The sequence below is a fragment of the Salmo trutta genome, chromosome 25 (assembly GCF_901001165.1).
Source record: "Salmo trutta chromosome 25, fSalTru1.1, whole genome shotgun sequence".
In the NCBI taxonomy this organism is placed as follows: Eukaryota; Metazoa; Chordata; class Actinopteri; order Salmoniformes; family Salmonidae; genus Salmo; species Salmo trutta.
The window spans coordinates 29,743,037-29,770,270 of record NC_042981.1 but is presented as its reverse complement, the minus strand read 5'-3'; the positions used below and the strand labels follow the sequence as shown (position 1 = coordinate 29,770,270).

Sequence of the window (27,234 nt, the reverse complement as noted above, 5' to 3'; positions counted from 1 at the left end):
CTTCCACACCTCCCTTAAGATATCCTCCTCCCTCTCTCCCCCCTCTCTATTCAGCTCCACAGCTGGGCTGCACGCTTACTGTCCCGAAACATGATGACCCATTCAGCCCTATGGGAATTTCTCCTCCCAGCTGGCGTCAGCTACATCTGTCTGTCAGGGAGGACAGCAGCAGCAGCAGCAGCAGGATCAGGCATCCTCTCCTGTCCTCTCTGCCACAGACACTGACTGAGCTCACACTTTACTGAGAGGGAGGGAGCGTCACCAGACAGCCCACAGCAATTCAGGGGGAAAGTTCTCTCCTTTCTCTCTCTCTCTCTCTCTCTCTCTCTCTCTCTCTCTCTCTCTCTCTCGTCTCATCAGAAACCCGTGTCTACTCCTCCAAAGCATTGATTCATTCACAAATAATAAAGTAAGGATATCATGCAATTCGTGGATACTTGAACTGCTACGTTGACTGATTTCTGTCCATTTTTGCTCTCCGAAGAGATGTCCTCTCTTCTATTGTCAGCGTTTGAGCGGTGATGACTAAAGCCTTCTGTTCCTCGTCTTACTATTACTCTACACTCTGGGATCTGTCTATCTGGACTTCTGTAGCATGTTGGGATCCGTTCAGAGGGCTTTCTTATCAGCTGTGTCCTCTTCCTCATCCTCTTTCCCAGGGTTGTGAAAACACTTTTCAGCCCTGAAAATTACCTGGAGAGTTCATAGCAAAACAAAGGGATTCAACATGAACTGGGAGAATCTTTGCACATCAAGGAGAAGCTGGATGGTGAAAGTCAACTGTGAGTATGTGTCTGTTCTCTGGCTAGCTCAGTTGTCTCTAGAGAAAACCAAGTGATTCTTCTGGAAGTTTTATATTCACAGACGTGTGACCTCAATAAAGGCGAGCGCAAACTGCTACAAGCATGTCTGAGAGGTCATAGCATGTATATTTAATGCTGCCTTATCCTGTCCTTTTCTTGTCCACATTCTGATTGTGCCCACATTTTCAGGCATGCGTTTACACATGGTTTTAAAATGTGTCTTTTATCCATCCACTATGTTCACATTGTGACCAGATTTAATGATCATTCCCTGTATGAACATTTTTTGGCAGATATTCTTTCAAAATAATATTTATTTATTTTAAGACACATATTGATGCCATAAGTCAATGTTGCCACCTGTCAATGATTTTACAGGACAGGATAATGAGGATTTAAATGGTTTCACTATCCAGATATGTTTACACTAAAGATATCCAGACACAATGGGTCCCTGACTACCTCTAGAGGTGGTCAGGATGACCACATGACAATCCGATCACAATGTGTATTTTAATCGTCTACAGGAAGAGTAGCTGCTATTTTCCCAACAGCTAATGGGGATCCTAATAAAATACCGAAAACCAATACACCTGTCCAAAAATGTGGGCACGATCAGAATGTGGACGAGATCAGGTCAAAGGATGCATGTTAGCACCAGGTATAAACGGGGCTAAGGGAAAGAATTACAGTGTACAGCCACATAGGGTTACTGTATCAAATAGCAGCACATTTAGGTTTCTGCAGTAAATCACTGATGGATGACATAAACAGACAGCTCATGGAAACTTCAAACCTCTCTCTCAGGTCACCTTTCTAGAAATGTCTGTCTCTGTACCTCACTCTCACGTCACATTTCTATACATTTACTACATTTTCCTCCCCATTCATCACTTTTAATCTTCTCCTTCATCCATCACTCTATTATCATCTGACAGCCCACTGTGCACCCCCACCCATACATCTCCTTTTCTACATCCCTGACCTATCTCACACTCTGTATCCTTCTGTTTCTTTTTCTCATCCTCCCTTTCCATATTATTAGGTTTTCTTCATCTTCCTCCTTAACTCCTTCTGTTTCCCTTCCCATCCCATCACTCTGGCTCTTTCTTATTCTCTTCTCATTATCCTTCTCTCCTCCATCAATTTCTCCTTTTACCCCGTGTCTCCTCTTCAGATACCTTTCATTTCTCCCTGGAGGCACAGGACTAAGAATGAGCATATGCAGAAAAAAAACAGTGGCATATGAGGAGAACAACACTAAAGTCCTAGAACTTGCTACCTTGTCAAGTCAACAGCAAAATGATTAGATTCAATTTGGATTTTGTACACGGTGGAATTGTCCCCAAATGGTCCTGAGGAACTAGTTACTGTAAAACCCACAGTAGGCTGTCTCTTATCCTAACGTTCCACTCATCCATCTCCCAATACACCCATTCCTCGATCCCCTGACCTGCTCTTTGACAGAATGAAAACTACAAAAAAAAGGATTAAGCAGTGGAGCGTGATTTTAACGAGTCCTTGCAGAGCCCTCAAACTTGGTGGAGCGTTAAAGAAATGTGGGGAAGCACAAGGCTATCCAATATTCGGGGATAGGTTGCCACAAAACAGGAAGCATCTGCTGAGCTTGGTTTAGTGGTAGCTGTTGTTTCCCTTGTGTCCAGTGGAGCCTCACATATGGGAACTTAAGGTACATTTTTGTACTATCTTATCCCCTTAGCTGCACTATTGGCTCTTTTAAGGTATGAACTGCAAGGGTACAATTATGTACCTAGAACTAAAAGGATGTACCTTATAGGGTACCACTACAGTGACGTTTGTACCCCTTTAAGAACACATCTAAACCTTTATTTCTGAGAGTGTATAGGGTTCCTGTATTACTGTATTTCATATTGTATTTCATAGTATTTACATATGTATTTTTCCTTTCAGTTCTACTGACTTTTTGGCAGCAATGACACCTGAGCACATTTCACCCATTTTCATACAGGCAAAATTGCGAGCATATTGAGAAATTGAGTAATTGACCTGAATTTGTTGACAATGTCCATAAGCTCTTTCCACACAGGCCTTGGCAGAGGTAGTGCTGTGTGTGTGTGTGTGTGTGTGTGTGTGTGTGTGTGTGTGTGTGTGTGTGTGTGTGTGTGTGTGTGTGTGTGTGTGTGTGTGTGTGTGTGTGTGTGTGTGTGTGTGTGTGAGAGCGAGAGAGTCAGGACACATAGAGGATATTTATAATAGCATGGTTCATTCAAATAATCCCATCAGTGTGCCCAAATCCTAATCAAACCAAGGACTTTGGCACACACACAAACAGGCACTCACATATAATAGAGACATGATTCTCTGACTGGAATGACTTGGCATGTTTTGGACTTGGGATAAAAACAACAGAAAACCCTCTAAGGGCACAGACACACGTTTTGCCGTTTTAGAACCTTGTTAGAGCTGTTAATAACACAAATGACTTAAGTCAAACAATAATAACGGTATGAAGTAGAGATGCAGCAGAAGCGCAATGTTCCAGTGGTGATAGAAAAAGAAATCCCCTGGGGGATAGTCAGTATTCTCATCAACAGACATCAAACCGCTATTGTCATCTCCATCAAACTGATCATAAAACGCATGTAATGATCAGACTTAGCGTCTCTCATCTAAATAGAAATGCAATTACAAAGTTTGTCCTCACAGTTGAAAAAGAGACACTTGGAGTGCTGAAGGGGAAAAATAGTACACACTGAAATTCATTCAATTGAACATTAGGAGATAGATAATGTGTATACAGTAATAGCTATAAATGAATGATTTGAAACAAATGTGAAAAAGATTAATGACAAAAACATGTCAACAGTAGCTACAGTCTTAGGAAAAATGTGCTATCTAGAACCTAAAACGGTTATATGGCTGTCCTCATAGGAGAACCCTTTGAAGAATCCTTTTTGGGTCCAGGTGGAACCCTTTTGGGTTCCACGTAAAACCCTTTCCACAGAGGGTTCCCAAAAGAGTTCTACCTTGAACCAAAAAGCGTTCTACCTGAAACCAAAAAGGGTTATCCTATGGGGACAGCCGAAGAACCCTTTAGGAACTATTTTTTTCTGATAGTGTATGTGTATAAGAGTGTATGTGGAAAGCTTTACAGGACTGGTTTTACTTGAGCAAAGTAAATGTCAATAATCAAGAAGACTGTCGCAACATCCCACCTGAAATGTTTCTCCTTGCTCATATAATCATCCCCCTCTCTACCTACTACACTGCACCCTGCCTCAGGGGAATCCTGTCATAGGTCCTCCTCTAGAATGCCAGATATGCTGGGATCTTAAGCATGGGTCACTGGAATGACTAGAGGCATGCGGGATACACTGTGCCAAAAAGCCTTCGGCCGCTCTCCAGAGTACACACACAGAACGTGTGCACACACTCTGGCTTTTTCTCTCTCTCTCTCTTACACACACACACACACACACACACACACACACACACACACACACACACACACACACACACACACACACACACACACACACACACACACACACACACACACACACACACACACACACACACACACACACCTCATCCACACACACGTACACATCCTCATCTTCATTCACTATTAGCTTTACCCAAGCACACACACATGAGTAGCGCTGCAGTGCGGGGCTGGAGTCATGCAGCCACAGTAGGGTGCAGGGAAAGGTTCAGCGTGACTCTGAGGAGTGGTCAGTGCCAGCGCATGTGGAGACTAGTGGACAGAGAAGCCATGGCAATGGAGGGCTGGTAGCTGACTGCCAATGGACCTAGAGGTAATGAGCCTGTCATCCTTTAGTTTGGACCTCTGAGATGTGCCATAGATTCATTCATACACACCTGACCGTACACCTGACCAATGTAACGAGATGAAAGCCAAGATTGAATCAGATCAAGCGTTAACCGGCGATAGCCAAAACCCGCATAGCTGATGTTTTGGCGGTGTCGGAGGTGTATTTGCGTTGGAACTGTCAAATCAATGAGCAGCTGCTCTTGATCACTGTCATTAGGGCACACCCATCCCACTCATGTTAGAAGTTCAGAAGGAGAAAGTGTAGGCTATATAGAAATAATTAGGCTCAAATTAAAAATCATTGAACAAAATAATGAGGATTTCTATCAGCCTTATCGACATGTAGATTACAAGTCCCCTTCCAGTGTTTGAACTTGTAACCAATGCTGCATGGGAGTTCTCGTAATGCGACTCCTTGCAGCCAATTACAATGTTCACTTTAGATACAATGCCAGGAGCCACTTGTGGACTTGACAGCTCTAACACAGTTCCACCTCAGACACCTTCAAAACAACCCCTATGCGGATGTCGGCTAAAGCGGATCTGTTTGAATAGAGCCCTTATGCGTGCATTCAATCTGTAGCGCCAAAGATCCGCACTATAGCCAGCGTGATTTAAAGGCAATGTTCTGCATTGGCAAAGACGCTGCATATGTCAGTTCAATCTAAAATGACCTTTAAATTATGATTGCACTATAACGCCGATCTTTCGCTCTACGGATTGAATGCAGCCCTTAGAATCCATGTAACTTACAGGTTTTATTGTGATTGGAGCTGCGCTAACACTCAAAACACAAAGATACGGAAGGCAGACAAATTATTAAAAAGGATACAAATATACAGTACAAATATACTGTAGATAGTCAGATTGAAATAGAAATAGATCAGATCTCACTTCCGCCTCTGACATAATGTTAGAGAGTAGACTAGACTACTTCCCACCCCATCTTTCCCCATTTAAAAAGCTTTTACCTCAGAACAAGACAACGATAACAGACGATTCCCCCATGTGCATCACGCTTGTTGCTGTTCTGCAAACATCCCCCCCAAAATTGCTAAAACAGACTATTTATTAATTATTTCTAGTAAAACTGGAGCTATGTTTGGGCTTGCCTTACTGAGCATACAGTAGCGTTAAGATGTTTCCCCTACAATTCCGGATTTAGTGTAGGTCCGTTGAGCTGGCAAGCCGCTGAAGTCCCCAAGCTTTGAACTCACTGCTGGTGTTAGTCTGACCATTATGACTCATGTTTTGCACCATTTTTGGGGAGAAATGGAAGTTGTGAGTTCTTGCTTTGTTCAAGCCTTTCTCAGGCTACACTTCCTCCTCAATTGCTTACAAAATATTTGTGGAATGGAACAATGGTTTTCTTTGGCCCTACTATTTAGTGTCTCGTGCTGTGTGTTTGTGTGTTTGTGTGTACCTGTATACGTGCATGCATTTTTGCCTGAGTGTGTGTGTGTGTATATTTAAGCATGAGAGTCATTTTTGAGTCAGAGACTGATCTCGAGAACGCCTCGTCACTCAAGTGTCCGTGCATACTAGTCATAATTAATTCATCCACTTCCTGGCATGGAACTAGCTGACTGAGAGAGTGGCCTGGCCTACCTCTCCAGCCCTTTTTACTGCAAGAGGAGAACAAGCTCTTGGTGGAGACCCTCAGTCTACTACACAAGGGCTTACTCCTCAAGCACACATATTCCCATTTGCTAGGCGTAAAAAATGGACAGAGGTGCCAACCTAGAGTACCTTTGTCGAGGGAGGCCAGTAAGGTTACTTTGAACTTGATTACGTCTGCCATTTTGCCTCATGATCAAATAAAAAATGGATTTCTTCGTGGCAAGCAGTTCATGGCGAATGAGAGCGTCAGCGTGAGAGACCGATAGATTGAAGAAAAAATATAGAAAGGGAGAGAGAAGAAGAGAGATTAGTTCAGAATCTAAAAGGACAGTGCAGAGAAAAAAACAGCTGCCAAGTGCTACCTGGGCTCTCCAGTGCTGTGATGTCGATTATGTGAGTGATAAAATGTCACAGTAACAAGCTGAAGGGCGATCCAAGGGTTCGCTGAGCCTCCCTGTGGTGAGTGGAATGTTATTTGTGTGGGCCTCAGGCTACCACAGTGTGCCAACAGAATACCAATGAGTGGAGAAGTTACTTAGAAGGATAGGTCACTGTAATTTAGTTGGTAGAGCATGGTGCTTGCAACGCCAGGATAATGGGTTCAATTCCCAGGACCACCCGCACGTAAAATATATGCATGCATGACTTTTGGTAAAAGTGCCTGCTAAATGGCATATATTATTATTATTATAGGTCAAAATAGGGTCAAATACTACTGGAAGGTGAACTGACAGAGACTATAGATTCATCTACCAATGCTGAGATGATAACAGATGAGATCTTCTGATATCCAGGATCAGAAAAGGAGGAGGTGGTAGTCTATCATAATAGTTATACTGAGACAGCCAATCTAAAACTGGGAAAGAAGTTGAGCAAGATATTGCACACATATACTGTAAATGTTTCCATTGTTACAACTTACAGCAGGACTCAAAATGTATTTGAAGACCATATGAATACTGTGTTTCATTCATTTTGGGACAAAGATCTCATAATGGAGATGTTTTGAGAAGGGGATCGACCAAGCAGGTGTCTATTATTGAGTGATCCCATTGATCCTAAGTATCATGGACGAGGTACTGTGATGCCACCTTCACTCCCTCTCAATAAAATAGACATTGGAAAATAATAGGACTTTGACGATTATGTGAATTTTTGTCGTAAGATGATTACTAACTTTCAGCATTGGGGAAGCTACTCTGAAAATATAGTTTACTAAGCTACCAATTACTTCATACTGGAAGAAGTTATGCTCCACTAAAGAAACAGTGATAAAAATCATATCTAAATCGGAAATATCATAGATAACAAATTGCAAGAACAGATCACACTGGAATCAGATGTTAACAGAAGGTTTAATTTAGCCTATTAAATACTAAAACAATGTTCCTAGTGAGGATTAGAAAGGTCTCATGCCGAAAACAATTAAGGAAATTATTGTCTACTTCTTGACATATTTTTGTTGTGTAGTTCCTGTAGTTAGCTACACCACTACATGGCAATAAAGTAATTAACTACTGAAAATTAGCCACCAAGATTTGAGTTTAGTTCAACTACCACCAAGCTACTGCAAAATGTAGTTAAGTTAGTTGAACTACATGTAGTAGCTCAAACAGGCGTGCAACTTTGGTTTTAGAAGTGGGGGAGACATATTTTTTTATCCAGTCAGATAAACACTCCAAACAGCCTACCCAACCACTCGGAGGCGTCCACATGTTCCTAAAGAACACCGTTGCCTTGTTTTGTATCATATTCCAATGATAAAACTGGGGGGGATAAAAATGCAATTTCAGAATGTGTGTGGGGGACATGTCCCCCCCGTCCCCAGTGAATGTTGCGCCCCTGAGTTCAACTACTCCCCAACACTGCCAACTTTACCATTTTCATGTAAAAATGACAAACTGCTGTTGAGTAAACTATATCTACTTGAAGATAAAGTGTAATACCCCCCTTCCTAAAATGTATATAATAAGACAATATTGATGATTATTGATTATATGACTATTGTCCCAGCCCTAGAAAATAACATTACCCATGTTGGATATTCTCCAGCAGCACTCCAGATGACGTGGGACATTGAGTACTTTAGGCTCATGGCAGCACGGAAATACTGTACAGGGGTGCTAGTGGGCTTCGACTGATTACCGCTGTGATATCCATGTAGCGAGCATCCATGTCAGCTCGGCAAGATCAGGCGGCTTGCGAGGCTAGCTAGTGGGGGCATGGTTTCAAACATAGGCACGGGTTGGCAATGGCAAACGCTACAAATGCTACCATCCACATACCTTCGAGCTTCAACCAATTTTCATGTACAGTATCAACCATGTTCATGGTAGTAGACACAGTCAAACCTATACATCAAATATGACACACTACATGTTGCTCACATTTCTTATAACCATACCATTCTTTCATCTCACCATCATTAGAGCTATGGTTTTCTTTTCCTACCTGCAGTGTTGTCCAGAACAAAATAGAAATGATAGGAAAAAAAACGTTGCTTTCATGTGACCGAGAAACACAGGGCAGAATAAATGATAGCAATCACTCCAATCACTATTTCATTCCCACAGACTCTAAGGGTGCTATTACATTGACATATGCCTGAGTTCATCATTACATTTAATAACCTGGCAGGAAGAAATAGGCAGAATGTTGAAACGAGTTCTTGAAGTGCCTGTCTCCAGGGCTAGATTTAGGACACTGTAATAACCCATTTGGTTGGAACCGGTCCCAAGGTTGCATGTTCAATTCCCATCGAGGCATTATAACATACTCATCAGGATCTGTAGATGACTTTGGAGAAAAAGTGTTCATGGTAGGGATCGGCGTCCCGTCAACGGGACAGTTGTATATCATGCAGCGCCTTGTGTCACAATCACAGATTTTAGAGAAACAACAAATGTCGGTACATATAAGTGTCTTATATCGGCTGAAGCTTCAATTCTTGTTAATATATCTGCACTGTCCAATTTACAGTAGCTATTACTGCGAAAAAAGTGCCATGCTATTGTTTGAGGAGAGCTCCTAACAACAAAACCCTTTTTTCACCGCAATAGGTTTGATAAATTCACCTCTGAAGGTGAAATGTGTACTTACATTCTGAAACCTTGCTCTGATTTATCATCCAAAGGGTCCCAGAGATAACACGAAGTGTCGTTTTGTTAAATAAAATCCCTTTTCATATCTTAAAAAGGTTCATAAAGCATGCACGATCGATTTTGTATTTCCACTTGTTCAATTTGCAAAGAAAGGAATCTGTGAAAATCTAACACTAAACATTGTTTCAACCAGTCAAATCACGTTCGTATATATTCCTCAGAGATCCTAGAACGTAACCAGACTTCACTATATCATTAGGGGTGTAGTATACACTATAGGACACCAAATTTGGTCAGAGAGCAACGCCTTCATGACACGCCGATGACGCGGGCGGTCTTCACTTCACCAACTGTAACTTTGTCAAATAAGCACCAATTGGGGTCAAACAAAGCTAGCTAGATAGCCAATCAGCTGGGCTTTATGGGAGTGTCGGGAAACCCCATATCTCTCGGAAAATGTAGCTGCTAACTTTGTGCGACAGCAAGCCTTTTCCTTTTGGACAAAAATGATAAGAATATGGAGAGTTATGTGTAACGGGTGTCGTAATGATCAGACCAAAATGCAGCGGGAATATGTATACTCATCTTCTTTTTTAATGTTGAAAAAGGAAAACAAACAAATCATGTATACAAAAACAATAAACGACACTAACAGTCCTGTCAGGTGCAGACACAAAACAGGAGACAACTACCCACAATTCCCATTACAAACACACCCCTATACATAAGACCTTCAATCAGAGGCAACGAGTAACAGCTGCCTCCAATTGAAGGCCAATCCCAATTACCTAAACATAGAACTAAACAACCTAGATCTAACATAGAAATACACTAACCTAGAACATAACCCAAAAACCCCGGAACACTCTAAACAAACACCCCTCTACATAAACACATAACCCAACAAACCCCGAACCACATAAAACAAACACCCCCTGCCGCGTCCTGACCAAACTACAATAACAAATAACCCATTTACTGGTCAGAACATGACATTATGAAGTTATGAAAACTGGGTGTTTTGCAAATGTTGAACTTATAATATGGCTACTAATACTGAAAAAACTAAATCAAAGTCCAAGTATACAGATTTGACGATATTCTTGCAGAAAAATGTAATGTGAATGTAAACGTCTCCTTCACGATTTGCCCAAATGTACCTGGGTGACTTCACACTAAATGTCGTGTATGTTGCTCATACTTCAAGTTATCCGTCTGAAACTTTGCACATACACTGCTGCCATCTTGTGGACACCATCGGAACAACCAGAGTGATGGCTAGAAGTAGGACCTTTCTGTTGCATTTCAAAGATGGTGGTAGAAAAAAAGGTTGTTTTTTTCTTTGTGTTTTCTACTACCAGATCTATTGTGTTATATTCTCCTACATTCAATTCACATTTCCACAAACTTCAATGTGTTTCCTTTCAAATGGTACCAAGAGTATGCATATCCTTGCTTCAGGGCCTGAGCTACAGGCAGTTAGATTTGGTATGTCATTTTAGGCGAAAATTGAAAAAAAGGGAGTTATCCCTAAGAAGAAGTGCTAAATAACTAATGGACAATTCAGGTAGCCTGTCTGTTTGTTGCACAGTTTCAATCTACTTAATCACAAACCATGACATCGATGACATTTAAAAACCCAGTCAACCCAGTCAGAAGCATAGTGAAGAGACTGAAGCCAGGATAACAGTACGGAAACATTGAAACAAAGACATATGCCAACGTATTGGGATTTAGCACCCCCAGCATCCCCATAGTGATCTGAGGTGGATTCATCTCACATAAAGGTGTGTGGAGAAACTGCAAAGGTCCAGGTTAATTTGTGCTTTATCAATCCCCGTCGGTACACATAGAGTTCTAAGCTAAGTGACCTAAGAACTGGGGTGCTGCTCTTCTTTCAGCTGGGTGAACTCAGCCAGGAGGCAGAGCAAACACCTGCTACAACCTACATCTCACTAGACAAATCAAACAAGCTCTAGGGACAGAAATGACAGCTCCTTTTGTCTGTTAGTTGATTGATCCCTCAGTACAAAACTCAAGCATATTTCCTCTAGCTCCACTGATATCAGTCTTTGTCATCCAGAAGCAATCCCTTCATCATCTCCCTGGTTACAGAGAGCCACCGAGACAATACTGTGACATCTAAATCCATTTAATACAGACAATAAACATGCTTGCTGATATTAATGAGCAAAGGACTCATTTTTGAATGACCTGGATTTCAAGTGTCACAGCTGTTTGGCTAGACTGCTTAAAATGAACAGTGTGCTCATCTGTGAAGCCTTGTTGTCTGCTGATGTACCTCTGTACTGTAACAAACTGTCTGTAATAGACCTCAATACAGCCACCTATGCATATATACTAGCTGAATTAACAAGAACTAGAGCAAAGGATACGTGAGTGCTTATATGACCTAATGGCCCTAACATGTTCAGCCATGCATTCATTCACTACTGTAAGTCGCTCTGGATAAGAGCGTCTGCTAAATGACTAAAATGTAAATATATGACATTGTTCTACATTAGCTTTTTTTGGCAGTAATCATACACTTTTATATGACACAGCACGAACATGCATACTACATGTAGGTGCTATTATCACATGTTAATTATATTGAGGTCCTAAACAGTCTTACTGAGTAGTTTTTCCAGGTGTATGGTCCCCATCTTTGGCCAGTGTAAGCATTGGTGCCCTACCTACTAACTCACATGCTGATGATTGTTGATTATTACTGCCATCTAGTGGCTAGTGGCTCTTGTGGCACTACTCGTACATTTACATGGAGTTTTGAGTTTGCATCAGGAGATCACCTCTAAACTGCATTTGTTCTTTTATTAACTCTCTTTATTATTTCTTCTTTTCAGGATATCCTACTCAAGATGGTGCACCCGACAGACTACTCTCTCATAGTCATACCACTGATACCACAATAAGGACAACGTGAGAGAAACAACATGGAAAGTGAAGGAATACAGAACTCATCTAGAAATGGCAATGCGACTGACATCCACCTTGCCACACACAGTCTATGGGAGGTCATAACCATAGCAACTGTGTCGGCCATCGTGAGCCTGATTACGATAGTGGGCAACATCCTAGTGATGCTGTCGTTTAAGGTAAACAGCCAGCTGAAGACAGTCAACAACTACTATCTGCTGAGTTTGGCTGTAGCTGACCTCATTATAGGTGTGTTCTCTATGAACCTCTACACCTCCTACATACTGATGGGATACTGGGCGCTGGGGAGTATCGCCTGTGACCTCTGGTTGGCTTTGGACTACGTGGCTAGTAATGCGTCAGTGATGAACCTGCTGGTCATCAGTTTTGACCGGTACTTCTCTATCACCCGACCTCTGACCTATAGAGCCAAGCGCACCCCCAAACGGGCTGGGGTCATGATAGGCATGGCCTGGCTGGTGTCCCTCATCCTGTGGGCCCCTCCCATACTGTGTTGGCAGTATTTTGTGGGGAAAAGGACAGTCCCTGAGAGGCAGTGTCAGATCCAGTTCTTCTCTGAGCCAGTGATAACATTTGGGACAGCCATTGCTGCGTTTTACATCCCTGTGTCCATCATGACCATCCTTTACTGTCGGATCTACAAGGAGACGGAGCGTCGCACAAAGGACCTCGCTGAGCTCCAGGGCATCAACAGTTCCACAGACGCTGGTACCACCAAGCCCCAGAAAACCATAATCAGATCCTGCTTCAACTGCAACCAGCTCAGCTCTGCCTCCCGGGACAGAACCCGGGCCTCCTGGTCCTCCTCCAACAGGAGCCACGCAGCCAAATCAGCCGCTGCCACCAACGACGAGTGGTCCAAGAGCGACCAGCTGACCACCTTCAACAGCTATGCCTCCTCGGAGGACGAAGAGCGGCCCGTGTCCCCGGGGGTCTTCCAGCCCACCTACCGGAACCAGTCATGTGGGCCGAGCACGGGTGCAGAGGGCTGTGAGAATGAGCAGCTCAGCAGTTACGAGGACAACTTCTTCCACACCCCTCCCAAGACCAACTCCCATAAGAGCAAGAAGTGTGTGTCCTACAAGTTTAAACCAGTTCCCAAAGACACTACCAGTGGTGCCCAGCAGAGCAAGAACGGGGACACCAACATGGTCCCATCATCTTTCTCCTCAGCAGACTCCATGAGTGCCCCACCCTCCACCACTTCCTGCAAGCCAATAGATGCAACTCTGAAGATCCAGCTGACCAAGAGGAAGAGGATGGTGCTGATCAAGGAGAGGAAGGCTGCTCAGACTCTCAGTGCCATCCTGCTGGCCTTTATCCTGACGTGGACACCATACAACATCATGGTGCTCATCTCCACCTTCTGCTCTGACTGTATCCCTGTATCTCTCTGGCACCTGGGCTACTGGCTGTGCTATGTCAACAGCACAGTCAACCCCATGTGCTATGCGCTCTGCAACAAGACCTTTCAGAAGACCTTTCGCATGCTGCTGCTTTGTCAGTGGAAGAAGAAGAGAGTGGAAGAGAAACTCTACTGGTTCGGGCAAAACCCTGTAGTGAGCAGCAAACTAACTTGAGCCATTCACTCTGTCCTTCCAGAGGAACAAGTATGAAGACTATATGACTCAGATACACATGGACATATTTCTGTTTGGTACTTGAATTATGCCTACAGGTAGGGTGTGTCAAATGTACAAAGGTTAGAGACAAGACTAGTTTGTTTGTGGTATTGTTCTTTAATCAGTACTTTGCTTACTGCTGACAAGAAATACAAAATTGATTTGCCGAAAATGTTGACACTGTACACCAATACATCATTGAATATGAAAATATTTTTTAAAAAAATAACCTCACATGCACAAAAAGTGAGAGATATTTTATAAAAAAAACAGTTTTCTGATTGTTTTATAGGTATTATGTTAGACTACATTGTGTTTGCTTTAAGGGCTATCACAGTTTTTGACTTGGTTTTAAAGCGAGCTGGATAACAAACGATTGTACACTCATCAAAGCCTTGTTCACGTGTGGCATTCACTTTAGTCAGATACAAACAATAAAACCTTCAACAGCCAATCTTTCCACAAGCGCAAACACACAGTCCAAATGAAGCCAGACAGCACAGAAACACAGGGGAAGAGATGTGATTAAAGTAAATGCTGAGGTTTCAGTATCAAATTCTTCTAAATAACTATTACTTTTATTATCGACTCAGCAGCTTTAAAGTGCACATACATTTCATAAAACGTGATTTTATGCTATAGTTCATGGGACACTTCCGCATAAAGTATACACCTGACCAGGCAAGTGCACAGATAGGGTTCTACCTGTGCCGTCCCACCTGCCCCTTTGCCCTCCCACTCGCCAAGTGCCCTTTTGGGGGTGGTATATATACTTTTTTTGGTGTACAGGTTTTTGTTGTTCTGATCTCACTGCACCCAAGTCATTGTGATGTCATCAAGTTCAGATAAGAATTAGCCTTTAATCAATTATAGTGGGTACCTCTTTGTTTGACGGTTAAGACCCAAGGATGAAATCTTATCAGGGAGTGATTTCATCTGCCCAGGGTCACTATAATTCACTTAGCACAGTGACAGCTCTCTACACATTTACATTCAGGGGGAGAGCAGGGTTTGATTCATGCACTGTTCTGTGTCATGTATTCATTACAATCTGTTTAACGTCCATCTGTCCTCAGGATACAGGCCTTTGTTTTGGTCATTCCATATTGGACTGTATCATTCTCATCTACCCATTGATAGAAATAACATAAAAAAGAATAATAATGACATCGCTGAGTACTACTTGCAATTGATCATAAGAAAATCTACTGTAAATTTACTGTATAGAATCTTATTTTATTCAGTACATATTGTTTTTTCTACCAACAACCAACACATACATAGGTTTTTCGTTCAGTGATATTGGGTGAGTGAGTAAAAATACTGCAGATGTTGTATTACACGTGTAATAAGCTATCATATCATGACCACAAAATGTTTTGTATCTGTGATCATTTAGACTACAAAAAAAATGCGCTTGCAATTTTGGGGGGGGAAGGTCGAGGAGGACACTTAACAATTGATTTTTTTATTACTTAAAAAAATGTGTGACAAGTATATTACAGTATTTTTGTCTCTGTGTATTTCTGAATTAAACGTGTTGAACTGTTGTCTCTATTACGTAAACAATGTTTTGAGAACCACTGCATAAGTACAACCGCATATTATCAGGAATCAAGGTAAGACCCAAGTGCAGACTGTGTGAAGTAACAATGTTTAATGTAACCACAGGGGCAGGCAAATGACAGGTCAAGGCAGGCAGGGGTCGACAATCCAGAGCAGAGGCCAAGGTACAGGACAGCAGGCAGGCTCAGGGTTAGAGACAGGCAGTGGTCAGGTACAGGGTCAGGACAGGCAAAGGTCAAAAAGCAGGAGGACGAGAAAAAGAGAGACTAGGGAAAAGCAGGAGCTGAGACAAACCGCTGGTAGGCTTGAACAAACAAGACGAACTGGCAACAGACAGACAGAAAACACAGGTATAAATACCCAGGGGATAAGTGGGGAAGATGGGCGACACCTGGAGGGGGGTGGAGACAAGCACAAGGACAGGTGAAACAGATCAGGGCGTGACACCTATGGTATTGATCAACCTAATCTCTAGACAACACTCACAGTTCATTCTTCCTACAGTCCCCAGTGTTGACAAACATCACTGTGTCCGAGGGTTTTACCATCACCCAGGCATACTTATACAGGTGGTCCTTGTTGCAGTCCTTCTGCCAGTAGATGACGTTGCTGCGGTTTAGGTTGGCTCCAGCACAGGCGTCGTACCTCCAGCCCCCTCCCGCCACACCCCAAAACTTCAGTTCGGCACAGTTCTGGAAGTAGTTGTCATTGTCTCGGTCCATGGTGGTAAACCTCTGGTTGTCATGCAGGTATTTCTCTGTGTCTTGGGTGAGAGCGTCTAAGGTAGAGCCCTGGAACAGACCAAGATGCAGCCTGAACCCAGACCGCTCTTCCTCCACCATAAAAAGGACATACTCGCCCATCTTGGTGATGGCAATCTTTGTTCACTAGCTTGACAAACAGCTTGTAGCATCCAGGCCCTTGGGGGAGGTGGTGGAGGAGTTCGTTCCCCAGCCAGTGGTCACCAGTCAGGAACCCTGCTTGTATTCGACACAGGTGCGGTTGAAGTCCACGCTGCTGTTGACCGTGATGTCCTGTACTAAGGTCCAACTACCCTCTTGTATGGTGCAGTAAGCCAGGATGGGGTAGTCACCAGGCTAAATCAGGTACACTCCAACTCTGGCTTGAACCCCTGAACCCATCAACATCTCATAACAGTATCTGGGGTACTCTGCAGGGTGAAATAGCAACAAACTGAATTAACACCCACAGTACTTAGATCACACAAAGAGTTGATGGGTAACATGAGGACAAGCTGAGTAAATCAAAGCAGATAATCTGGATTGCTTTTTCGAAGCATTACTTACACCTTTTCAAGGTACTATGATGATGATTAAAGGGATACTTCAGGATTTTGGAAATTAAGCCCTTTATCTACTTCCCCAGACTCAGATGAACTGGTAGATGTTTATGTGTCTGCATGCAGTTTGAAGGAAGTTTCTAACTAGTGTTTGCGCAATGACTGGAAGTCTATGGCAACTGCTAGCATGCTAGTAGATACCATAGACTTACAGACATTGCGCTAATCCTAATTAGCATTGGCACCTAAAACTACCTCTAACTTTCTTCATACAGGATGCAGACTTAGAAACATAAAAATTGTATCCACGAGTTCATCTGACTCTGAGGAAGTAGATAAAGGGCCTCATTGACAAAATTCCGAAGTATCCCTTTAACCTGCCACTCCCTGTCTTTTCAGCGTTGGACTAATCCTCATGGCAATTGGCAGTTCCAACACACATGGGATTTCAACGTGTCATCAAACATCAATGCTCTAACATAATTTCTCAGCTGTTAAGTATGACAAAATTGTGTCACAACGATACACTATTGCTCTTATTAGCAGATAACAAATGTGAAACGTGTAACAAGTGTATAGAAACGATGATGCAGAAGGGTCAATAAGTCATTCGGTCTAGACTTTGGCATTTGAACTATCTCCAGAATAATGGAGACTCAAAACAAAACTTGTTTGTCTATCAGCAAAGATATAAGACTTAAAATTAGCACACATAGCCCACACATACAGTAGGGCTTCTCATTCTACATCATCAGAGAAGTAAAGCCCTTCTCAATCAATAAAATTTAAAGCCCAAATTAAATCCCCCTGAAATGATACATGACAACTACAGATCAGACTATTTAAGGTATTTGGAAGTAAGTATTTTCATTATTGTTATTTTTAAACACAAGTAGTGTATGAATGTATTTGGAAATACACAGTTCCAAAACGCTATATACACACATTTTTCATATTGGTGTTTTTTCATCAGAAATGATTGCTTATGATTGCCTTCTTGTGTGAGTGTAAAATAGTACTGTTCAGATGCTTTATTCATAGATTTAAGATGTGTATTGAAATGTTTTTTGTTGCAAAATGCTATACAGTGCCTAGTGAAAGTCTATTCACTCCTTGCACAGTCTTCACATTTTGCTGCCTTAAAGGTATAAATCTAAATAAAATGATTAAAGGATGGACAATTAAAGGATGGAATTTTTTTCCCTATAGATCTACAAAACCTACTCCACATATTCAAAGTGAAAGAAAGTTAGAGAACATTTCTAAATGAATTAACAATAAAATAACAAAGATGTCTTGATTGTGTAAGTCTTCACACGTCAGAGTTAATACCTGGTCGAAGCACCTTTGGCAGCCATTACAGCTGTGAATAATTTTGAATAATATTCTACAAATTTTGCATAATTATTAGGGCAACATATGTCCATTGTTTTTGTCAGAATAACTCAAGCTCATTCAATTTGGTTGGGAATCATTGATGGACAGTAATATTCAAACCTTGTCTCTGAATTTCAACCAGGACTTAGACTAGACCACTCAGGAACACTCAACACCTCTTGGAAAGCCATTATGGTGTGTCTTTGGCATAAAAATGTGTGTCATTGTCTCGCTGAAAATGAACAGCTATCCCAGGGTTAGATTTTCAGAAGACTGACTCCTTTATCTTTTTACTTGGGCTTTCCTCCTTTCATATTTATTTTGATCCAGACAAACTCCCCAGTCCCTGCCGAAGACAAGCATACCCATAACATGATGCTGCCACTACAATACTTGATAATACAGAGGGTTTCACTGTGTTGTGTTGTATTGGATTTGACCCAAACCTGTCGTTTTTAATTTAAGCCAAAAAGTGAATGTTTTTGCCATGTTGTCTTGAAGTTTTACTTAACGGCCTTGTTTAAAACAGAATGTATGATCTGAGGTGGACTTTTTAACACAGGCTTCCTTTTCACTTTATCATACACTGTCACGTCCTGACCAGCAGATGGAGCTGTTGTAGTAGTTTTGGGGTCAGGACGTGGCAGTCTTGTGTGTGTGAATGTTCTGTGTTGGTCTTGTGACTCCTGATCAGGAACAGCTGGGGATCGTTGTTCCTGATTGGGAGTCATATATGTAGGAGTATGTTTGTCACTTGGTTTTGTGGGTAGTTGTTTTGCACTGCGTTTGTTAGCCTGCAAACTGTTGCTGTCGTGTTATTGTTTCCTGTGGATGCTTTACTCCTTTTTTGGGCAATTAAATATGAGTATTCACATTCTCGCTGCGCCTTGGTCCTCATCTCTCCAGTACGACATTTTCCGTGACGAGTACGACATTTTTGTGACAGAACTACCCACCACCAAAGGACCAAGCAGCGGAAGAACGAGGAGGAAGGATGGACCTGGGAGGACAAGTTAAGGGAGCTAAGGGAAACCGAGACGCAGCCCCAATAATTTTTTGGGGGGGGGCACAAGGGCTGTTTGACGGGGCAAGGATGGAGCCCCAGGCCAGCTCCCCGTACGAGCCCTGAGGTGCGTGTCTCCAGGCTGGCACATCCAGTACCAGCCCCACGCATCAGGCGTCTAGTGCGTCAGCCCAGCCTCGCCAGTCAACAGTCACCAGAGCTGCCCGCCAGTCAAGAGTCGCCAGAGCTGCCCGCCAGTCAAGAGTCGCCAGAGCTGCCCGCCAGTCAAGAGTCGCCAGAGCTGCCCGCCAGTCAAGAGTCGCCAGAGCTGCCCGCCAGTCGTAAGTCGCCAGAGCTGCCCGCCAGTCGTAAGTCGCCAGAGCTGCCCGCCAGTCGTAAGTCGCCAGAGCTGCCCGCCAGTCGTAAGTCGCCAGAGCTGCCCGCCAGTCGTAAGTCGCCAGAGCTGCCTGCCAGTCAGGAGCCGCCAGAGCCGCCCGCTAGTCAGGAGCCGCCAGAGTGGCCCATCTGCCCGGAGATGCCAGAGTGGCCCGACTGCCCGGATCTGCCCGAGTGGCCCGACTGCCCGGAACTGCCTGAGTGGCCCGACTGCCCGGAACTGCCCGAGTGGCCCGACTGCCCGGAACTGCCAGAGTGGCCCGACTGCCCGGAACTGCCAGAGTGCCCTGCCTGTCTGGATCTGCCAGAGTGGCCCGCCTGTTCGGGGCTGCCAGAGTGCCCTGCCTGTTCGGAGCTGCCAGAGTGGCCCGTCAGTCAGGATCAGCCCGAGTGGCCCTCCTGTCCTCCGGCCCAGCCCGAGTGGCCCTCCTGTCCTCCGGCCCAGCCCGAGTGGCCCTCCTGTCCTCCGGCCCAGCCCGAGGGGCCCTCCTGTCCTCCGGTCCAGCCCGAGTGGCCCGTCTGCCCGGCGCAGCTATCGGCGCCACCAAAGTGGGCGACGCCGAGGGTGGAGCAAGGTCCACGTCCTGCACCTGAGCCACCTCCAGGATAGGTGGGTTGGGGAGGGAGGGTGTAGCACAGTGCCGTCGGTGACGGCAGCCACCCTCCCTTCCCTCCCTTATTGTTTAGGGGTTATTGTTTATGGGTTTTGTTGGGGATTTTGTTTGTTGGTGTTTTCTGTTGTTAGGTGCATTCCGGGGTCTGCACCTTGAGTGGGGGGGGGGGGGTACTGTCACGTCCTGACCAGCAGATGGAGCTGTTGTAGTAGTTTTGGGGTCAGGACGTGGCAGTCTTGTGTGTGTGAATGTTCTGTGTTGGTCTTGTGACTCCTGATCAGGAACAGCTGGGGATCGTTGTTCCTGATTGGGAGTCATATATGTAGGAGTATGTTTGTCACTTGGTTTTGTGGGTAGTTGTTTTGCACTGCGTTTGCTAGCCTGCAAACTATTGCTGTCGTGTTATTGTTTCCTGTGGATGCTTTACTCCTTTTTTGGGTAATTAAATATGAGTATTCACATTCTCGCTGCGCCTTGGTCCTCATCTCTCCAGTACGACATTTTCCGTGACGAGTACGGCATTTTCTGTGAAATACAGGCCTGTAATGTGGAATGAATGCAATGTTGTTGATCCCTTTGTATTTTCAAGTATTGTGGTGAAAGCATCATGTTATGGGTATGCTTGTCATCTGCAGGGACTAGGGAGTTTGTTAGGATGAAAATAAATGTGAAAGGAGCAGAGTCCAGGTAAAAAGATCAAAGGAAACACGTCTCCGTCTTCTGAAAACCCTGGGATAGAGTTTTCTGCGGGACAATTACACCAATTTTAATGCAAAAGACACACCAGAATGGCTTTTCAGGAGTTGTTGATTGTTCCTGAATTGTCCAGTCTCTGTCCTAACTTAAATCTGCATAAAAACTGGTTTCAATATTGCTGTCCATCAATGATTCCAAACCAAATTTACTGAGCTTGAGCAATTTTGAAATAACAATGGACACACAGTGCTTTCGGAAAGTATTCTGACCCCTTTACTTTTTCCACATTTTGATAAGTTACAGCCTTATTCTAAAATGGATGAAATAATTTCCCCCCCTTATCAATCTACACACAATACCCCATAATGACAAAGCAAAAATAATGATGCTCCCCATCCAACCTGACAGAGCTTGAGAGGAGAAACCCCCCAAATACAGATGTGCCAAGCTTGTAGCGTCATACCCAAGACTCAACGCTGTAATTTCTGCCAAAATTGCTGTCAAATCTCTCTAGGACATGTGGGTGTAGAAGTCAGGCGCAGGAGAGGAGTAAATACGGAGAAGGCATATTTATTAACAGTTCATCAAACACAACAGGCACAGACTAAATAGCAGTCCACAAAAATCATCCAGAACATAGTCTAGGAAAAAACACCTATTTAAAAATGAACAAAATATACGCCACCCAAAACCAATGACAGGAAAACGCAAACAAACCCGCACGAAACAAAAGGGGTAGGGCGAGATAAATACACCAACTAAACAACCTAAACTAGACACAGGTGAACAATCAAAACAGACATGACTAAACTAAAAGGAAAAAGGATCGGTGGCAGCTAGTAGACCGGCGACGACGACCGCCGAGCGCCGCCCGAACAGGGAGAGGAGCCACCTTCGGTGGAAGTCGTGACAGGTGCTTCAACAAAGTACTGAGTAAAGGGTCTGAATACTTATGTAAATGATATGTCATTTTTTAAATTTTTTAAATTTTATTAGCTAACAATGTCTATAAAACGGTTTTTGCTTTGTCATTCAAAGGTATAGGAAAAAAAACAATTTAATCAATTTTAGAATAAGGCTGTAACACAAAAAAGTCAAGGGGTCTGAATACTTTCCGAAGGCACTGTACATTACATATTTCAATACCTAAGAAGACTTGAGGCTGTAATCGCTGCCAAAGGTGCTTGAACAAAGTACTGAGTAAAGGGTCTGAATATTAGGTATTTCTGTTTTTTATTTTTAATACATTTGCAAAAATGACCAAAAAAACGTTTTTGCTTTGTCATTATGGGGTATTGTGTGTCATTTGATGAGGAAAAAATGGATTTAATCCATTTTAAAATAAGGCTGTAACGTAACAAAATGTGGAAAAGTCAAGGTGTCTGAATACTTTCTGAATGCACTGTATGTTTCCCTAAGAGTTATGTAAGGTTTTTAGAATCTTATTCAAAATGATTCACAGCTGTAATGGCTGCTAAAGGTACTTCCACCTAGTATTATCTCTGGGGTGTGAAGACATACGCAATCAATGCATCCTCATTTTGTATTTCTTAGTAATTTGGAAAATGTTCAATAATTTTTCTTTCACTTTGAGAATTTAATCACTTAGGTTGAGTTATAAGGCAGCAAAATGTGAAGAATATGCAAGGGGTGTGTAGACTTTCACTAGTGATTGTCTATCCATTGTTAATTTGGAATGGAATTTTCGTATCCTGTATATTTGATATGTGGTTATCTCACCTAGCTATCTTAAGATGAATGCACTTACTGTAAGTAGCTCTGGATAAGAGCCTCTGCTAAATTACTAAAATGTCAAATGCAAATATTTTACATACAGATCTCATATTACTTTGAGATTCTTCAAAGTAGCCACTCTTTGCCTTGCTGACAGCTTTGCACACTCTTGGCATTCTCTCAACCAGCTTCATGAGGTAGTCACCTGGAATGCATTTCAAGTAACAGGTGTGCTTTGTTCAAAATTAATTAGTGGAATTTCTTTCCTTATTAAATGCGTTTGAGCCAATCAGTTGTGTTATGACAAGGTAGGGGTGGTAAACAGAGTTAAAGGCACCTTAGATTGCAGCCCACATAAATGCTTCACAGAGTTCAAGTAACAGACACATCTCAACATCAACTGTTCAAAGGAGATTGTGTGAATCAGGCCTTCATGGTCAAATTGCTGCAAGGAAACCACTACTAAAGGACACCAATAAGAAAAAGAGACTTGCTTGGGCCAAGAAACACGAGCAATGGACATTAGACGAGTGGAAATCTGTCCTTTAGTCTGATGAGTCCAAATTTGAGATTTCTGGCTCCAACCGCCATGTCTTTGTGAGACGCAGAGTAGGTGAACGGATGATCTCATGTGTGGTTCCCACCATGAAGCGTGGAGGAGGAGGTGTGAGGGTGCTTTGCTGGTGACACTGTCTGTGATTTATTTAGAATTCAAGGCACACTTAACCAGCATGGCTACCACAGCATTCTGCAGCAATACGCATCCCATCTGGTTTGCACTTAGTGGGACAATCCTTTGTTTTTAAACAGGACAATGACCCAAAACACACCTCCAGGGTGGGTAAGGGCTATTTGACCAAGAAGGAGAGTGATGGAGTGCTGCATCAGATGACCTGGCCTCCACAATCACCCAACCTCAACTCAATTGAGATGGTTTGGGATGAGTTGTACCGCAGAGTGAAAGAAAAGCAGCCAACAAGTGCTCAGCATATGTGGGAACTCCTTCAAGACTATTGGAAAATCATTCCTCATGGAGCTGGTTGAGAGAATGCCAAGAGTGTGCAAAGCTGTCATCAAGGCAAATGGTGGCTACTTTGAAGAATCTCAAATATAAAATACATTTTGATTTGTTTAACACCTTTTTGGTTACTACATGATTCCATATGTCTTATTTCATAGTTTTGATGTCTTCACCCTTGAATGAGAAAAACCCTTGAATGAGTCGGTGTGACCAAACTTTTGACTGGTACTGTGTATATATTTTTTAAATGTTGATGTCAGAAATGTGTCATTTGTACATTTCTTTGTGTAGTTATTTGTCACATTTGACTGTGCAACACCTAGCGATACTACTTAAAGCTGCGGATGTAAGATTATTTGTCTTTGAAATGAAACCAATCAAATCATGATTTCAAACAAATACATCCGTCTGTCATTGAACAAGCCCACGGCATGATTAGATGGTGAAAAAACATACCAACCTCTTTCATAAGTTCTTTAAACAATATAATCTGTTTTACCAAAATGGATATATAGCGTTTTGGACGGAAACTCTTCAAATACGCATTGTATTTTTGAATATAAATAAATACTCCCATGCATTTCAACCCAGGTCTGTTTGGTATTTGAAATAATGTATTTGGAAATAAGTACTTGAAAGTACTTTCAAATACTTCCAATAGCTGTAGTCAATTTAGACCACATTATTTGATAATATTCAAATGCACAGAAGTATTTAAATATCAAATAATCAAATACACATATTTGAACCCAAGTCTGCTACAGATACAGCCACACGTTTCACTGTAGAATCCATCTCTACATTTTGTTAGTAATGACATTACATGAATGTCCATACCATTAATTCCCTGGTTGAGGACCACCTTGTGCTCTTCAGAGGTCAGGAGACGTGTGTTTTCAGCTACCAGGGATTCAGTGTGTACTCCCATCACACTGATCACCAGTGCTGCAGCTAATTTAAGAACATTCATTCACATGTCAAAAATGCATATATTCTACATAAACCAAGAAGCATAAAAGCAATAACTAATTGTATGGGTTCCTGCACATGACCAGCTGCTATAGCACTGGCTCAGCCTCCTCCCAAGAAACTCAGCACTGTCTCCTATTTCAACCACCAACACATTTTCTAAGCATTCTAGCAATTTGTCTGGGAAGGTTATGATACAGTCACCTGCACGAACCCATGAATAAAAACAAGAAATGCATACAGTTTATGAGATTCAAAGCTATATCTTCAGACAGTGAAAAGCACATATTTAATGCATAATGCAGTGCATGCAACAATGGACTTTAATAAAATAAGCTTTAGTTATCTATCACACTCTAATGGATCAGCATGGTATGGTGGAAATGACTATTTCCATCCCAGAAACTAAAATTAGCATATCTTGTTGGACAAATCCAGGTAGTGACTCCTAGTTAAAGTAAAATGTATTCCATTGGTGCCTAATGAACATGACCCAAGACAAGCATCATGATTCAACTATTTATAAGGCAATGCCTATAGATCACATAGACTAGGATCAGTTTCCCTCTCCGGATCAGAGTTCACCCTCTCCATTCACCAGGGCATGGTGAGAATAGTGTCAACATCTTTAGTTCATAACAACAATCAAAACAATCAATCCCTAAAACGTTCATGGCTTCACTCATATAGTTATTAACATACTAAACTCAAATCAATCCTTCAGTTTTAAAAATCATTCCGTTTCCAAATCATAATTAAAAACCCAATTAATTATCCAACCAAAATGTTGAATGACATTGCTCAGTGATTCAAATTGGTCCTATCACTCAAAGTAAAAAAAACTAAATTTAACACACATCAACATTGGCAGAATGTACATTTATATTAACATCCAGTATAATTATCCCATAATTCTACTATTCACTTTTTTTATCACGATTATAATACAGATCAGTATCTCAATGCATTCTTAATCTAAATTACTATAATTTTATGTAGTGTAGACCTCTACAATCAACCTGATACCCCAAAAGTCTAAAACAATTTTGGGCACAGTTGACCAACCCCCTCCTTCAGGCACTGATTCTTCTGGCGTCCTTTTCGTCTTCTTTAGATAGCTTTACAGTTCAAAGTAGATGGCCATGATAATGTCCCAATTTCAATGTCTCACCTGAGCCGCCATCACCTTTACCATCCATTATGTCTTGTCCATTCGTCAACCAGTATACCAGCAACATAAGAGAAGTTCAGAACAGATCTCTCCCCATGCTCACTCCACGTGGACTCCTTTCACACTCCTGAGAAAAGACATGAGAGTAAAGCAGTTGATAGCTTAGATTGGATGCTGTACACCGGTTGCTGGCTCGGACTCATTTCTCTCGGTAGAAGTGGTGCGGACAGGGCCGTATTGAACGCCTTTCACTCTTCCTCAGCCAGTTAGAGGGTTGTTTGAGGTACACACTGTTCGGTCTAATTATCTCTTCCATGCATTAAGATACCGTCTGATGTCACTTTTCATGATAACCTCGAGAGGACAGATCAGAACAACAGTTTAGTTCAGTTCATTAACTATATGATACATGATTACTTCTACCAATTATTCGTAATACAAATGTCTAAACATATGTCAAAGCGAATAACAACACATTCTATTGAAACTATTCTTTCAAATTGGCTTATACTCCCCATCACACTGTCAACATCATCGCAGAGCCACAGCATCAGGAAGTTAGACCTATAACCTATCGGGAACAGAACAAACAACACAACAATACACTCCTTCACATATCACTCCATACACATCACTCAAGGTGTGTAAACTTCAATCCAAAACTTTAGAGGACTGTACCCTCCCCATTTTTAACACATTACTCTCCATGAGAGTAATGTGTAAAAACAAAAACACTACTACTGGTCAAAAAATAAAACATTTCAAATAATAAAATCTAATTAAAATCACTACTCTTAAGAACTCCATAAAGAAAAATGATTGTAGGAAAATAGACTTAAGGCAGCCTACCTACCCTTAGTCAATGGCAACGCCCTCTCCATTGGTCCAAATCACAAATATCATAATTATCAATATTACAAATGACCTTGAAATCAGTATTACAAATGACCTTAAATACATTATCCAAAAGGCTTTCCAACAGTTTTCATTGTATAGACCATCTCTCCCTGGTACGGTATAGAACAGAAACATTAACCCATGCTCTGGAATGCTCTTTAGGTTTTATCACCCAAAAGACATCGTAAATCTCCTGTCAGTGTTATCTCCCAGAGGCCCATCCTCAGTAGAACACACACACAATAGTTAAGAATACTCTATTCTGTTGAATAAAACAACCATTTGATGCAATAAAAGTATTATAACGTAATCTTGCAATTTTGCTCTCACAATTGAAACATATTTCTTCATTATTTTGGAGGACCTCTGCACTAAGACAACACATACAAGTACCTTATGAATAGGGGAAGGAATCTTTCCTAACCATGTGACCTGACAAATAAAAACATAGTGATACTCTCAGCCCTAGTTATCGGCTCTAACTAGGGCTTGGAGTATTTCAGTATAGCCTGACTAAAAATACATGAAAACTTCAGCTTTGCTTTCGGGGCAGTGGCGGTTGCTAATAA

General features: G+C 42.2%; 1 protein-coding gene and 1 pseudogene across 1 annotated transcript; one reads left to right on the top strand and one right to left on the bottom strand.

Moving 5' to 3' along the window:
- The first annotated feature begins 737 nt into the window (after positions 1–737).
- On the top strand, positions 738–14,116 carry LOC115162729 (muscarinic acetylcholine receptor M5-like). The gene is made up of 2 exons (XM_029714190.1): positions 738–782; positions 12,206–14,116. The coding sequence occupies exon 2, from the start codon at positions 12,296–12,298 to the stop codon at positions 13,877–13,879; it is 1,584 nt and encodes a 527-aa protein (XP_029570050.1). The 5' UTR covers positions 738–782; positions 12,206–12,295; the 3' UTR covers positions 13,880–14,116.
- Positions 14,117–15,969: 1,853 nt separating this feature from the next.
- On the bottom strand, positions 15,970–26,802 carry LOC115162367 (fibrinogen-like protein 1-like protein; annotated as a pseudogene).
- Positions 26,803–27,234: the final 432 nt, after the last annotated feature.

Excerpts from the sequence above, each read along its gene's own strand:
- LOC115162729 (XM_029714190.1), top strand. The coding sequence starts at position 12,296 with ATGGAAAGTGAAGGAATACAGAACTCATCTAGAAATGGCAATGCGACT.